Below are 2,967 nucleotides of genomic sequence, written 5' to 3' on the forward strand. Positions count from 1 at the left end.
TACCAACTATTATCATACTTATGATAATAGAAGGAAACATTCCAATCATATTTCATCTCTTAAACTTAGTAATGGGCAATGGTCTAGTGACAGGAATAACCTTGAAGACCTCTTGATCTCTCATTTCAGTGGTATTAGTACTTCTACCAATCCACTGCCTAACAGAGATCTCTTAAACTGTATTGACCCTTGCATTAGTGATCTGGACAATGATCTTTTGATGAGTCCTATCACTATTTAGGAGGTGAGAAACACTATCAATCAAATGAATTCATGGAGTTCCCCAGGGCCTGATGGTTTTCCACCAGTCTTCTATAAGCAAAACATGGATCTCTTGATAAATGATGTGTGGCTCATGGTTAGGAATTTCTTTGAGACTAATCATATCCTCAAGGAAATGAACCATACCTTCTTAAGTCTAATACCTAAGATAAATAATCCCTCTACCCCTGCAGATTTTAGACCCATCTCTCTTTCTAACACAAGTTACAAAACTATACCTAAAATCATTGTGAATAGGATGAAACCATTGCTAGGAAAAATCATTTCACCATACCAGGCAGCATATGTGCCGAACAAACATATTCATGACACTGTGGTGATTGCCCATGAGATGGTTCATACCATGAAAAGGAAAAAGGGTGAAATGGGTATATGGGTCTAAAGCTGTCGATCGAGTTGAGTGGCCTTTCTTAATGTATATCCTTAAGAAATTTGGCTTTTCAAATGATTGGTGTGATATTATCTATCAGTGCGTTAGTACAACCAACATCTCAATTATGTTAAACGGTACTCCTTGTTCTTCATTTAAACCCCCTAGAGGTTTAAGGCAAGGAGACCCTTTGTCTCCTTACCTGTTCATCATTTGTATGGAGTCTTTTTCATACTATCTTATACATGCTGGATCTGTTGGGCTCATTCATGGGATTAAAATTACCAAAGATGCTCCTAGCATCTCTCATCTGTTCTTCGCAGATGATTGTCTCATATTTAGTAATGCATCCCATGAAGAAGCTGATTATTCAATGTCTCTTATCAGTGAATTTAGTGCTTGCTATGGTAAGGTCATTAACATTCAAAAATCTGGATGCTTCTTTAGTAAGAACTGCAATCCAGATTTTTTGTGTTTCTCTCATTCGCCAGCTTAATGTTAGGAAAATTGACCTAAGTGAAAAGTACTTGGGTATTCCCCTTTTCATTGGTAGATCAAAGAACGATGCTTTTAGTCATCTTGCTGATCATTTTGATAAAAGAGCTGCTAAATGGAAAGGAAAAAATATGACACAATCTGGCAGATCTATTATGGCTAACCATGTTTTAAAGTCTTCGCCTATTTATCATATGAATACTTTTCTCCTTTCCAATGAGGTTCTTTATAAAATGGAGAAGGCTCAAAGGAACTTTTGGTGGGGAAAAAATCAGTCAGGTGGTAATTATCCTATAGCTTGGGACAACATTTGTTGTCACAAACTTCAAGGAGGCCTAGGTTTTAAAAATCTAAGTTATTTTAATTTGGCTTTGTTAGCCAAAACTGCGTGGAATTTAATCCATAACTCTACTGATTTGTGGGTTGTTATCCTTAAGTGTAAGTATTTCAAATATGTGCATGCTCCCAATCACCCTAAACCCAAAGATTCGTCTTGGATTTGGAAATGTATTAGCAGAGGTTTGGATGTTATTAAGGATCAGTGTATTTGGGAAGTTAAGAAAGGTGACAATATTTTAGCTTCTAGCGATAATTGGATTGATAAACCTAGTAACCCTGTTTGCCTTGCTTACCCAAACCCCAACCTTAAAGTCTCTGACTTTATTATTGCTGACACTAAACAGTGGAACACTGATTTAATTCAATGTTTTTTCACTCAGGAAAACTATCAAAAAGTCAGTAATATTAGGATACCATTGACAGGGAATGATAGGTTAATCTGGCCTCACACCAAGTCAGGAGTTTTTTTCCGTGAAAACGGCTTATAGAGTCATTTCTAGCCAACATAGACCACAACTTAGTCCTCAACAAACTAAACTGTATAATGACCTATGGGATACACCTGTTCTTCCTAAAGTGCAGTTGTTTCTTTGGAAATGCATAAGAAATGTTCTCTATACTAAGTCCAGAGTGTTTAGATTTAATAGTGAACAAGATAACCTGTGCATTCTATGTGGTGATAACATGATTGAAACTGCTGAGCATTTGTTACTCAACTGTGCTTTTTCACAAGCTGTTTGGGCACTTATTCCTAATGGCAACCTTGTTCTGCAAGATGCAAATGTTGGTATGGATATTAACTCTTGGATTAGTAAGTGGATTTCGTCTTGTAAAGACAAGTCAATGATGTGCAAAATTCTTACTACTGCCTGGACCATTTGGAGAGCCAGGTGTTTTAAGACTTTTCAAGGAAAATCTTTAAATGCCACTGCAACAACTACTTTTGCATTGAAACTTGCTGAAGAAACGCTTCAAGCAGTTCCTAGTAATTCTATGTCTGTTATTACACAAGCCACTACTCTTCAAAATCCTGCTAATAACTTGCCATCTAATTGTATTATGATGTATTGTGATGCCTCCTATATTACTATATCTAATAAGATTGGAATTGGCATCTACTTTGTTGATGAAACAAGGAGCTATGGAGGCTGCAAAACAATCACAGGGATAGCTAGATATTCGGAAGAGGCTGAAAGTCTAGCAATCCTTGATGCTGCTGAATGGGGAAGGAGCTTGAATTTTGAAGTTATATGCATCAATAGTGATGCGAAAAATCCAGTTTCATACATTAAAAATGAAAATTGCCAGACTAGCTGGTTCAGTAACTCTATCTTAGATGATTGCAAATTTGTTCTTGAAAATTTCAATTTTTATGAAGTCAGGCATGTTAGCCGTAACTCAGAGTTTTTATCTTTTGCTGATACTGCTGCTAAACATTGCAGACAACATAACAGTTCAGGTGAATTTTTTTTTTTTTTTTT

General features: G+C 36.3%; 1 protein-coding gene across 1 annotated transcript; it reads left to right on the forward strand.

The window, feature by feature from the left end:
• Window positions 1-2,170: 2,170 nt before the first annotated feature.
• LOC113332250 lies at window positions 2,171-2,945 on the forward strand (the record flags this gene model as incomplete). Its single annotated transcript, XM_026578828.1, has 1 exon — window positions 2,171-2,945. A coding segment is annotated over exon 1 (775 nt), but the record flags the coding sequence as incomplete, so codon positions are not given.
• Between the last annotated feature and the right edge of the window lie 22 nt (window positions 2,946-2,967).

Source organism: Papaver somniferum, unplaced genomic scaffold (assembly GCF_003573695.1).
Source record: "Papaver somniferum cultivar HN1 unplaced genomic scaffold, ASM357369v1 unplaced-scaffold_13037, whole genome shotgun sequence".
Taxonomy (NCBI): domain Eukaryota; kingdom Viridiplantae; phylum Streptophyta; class Magnoliopsida; order Ranunculales; family Papaveraceae; genus Papaver; species Papaver somniferum.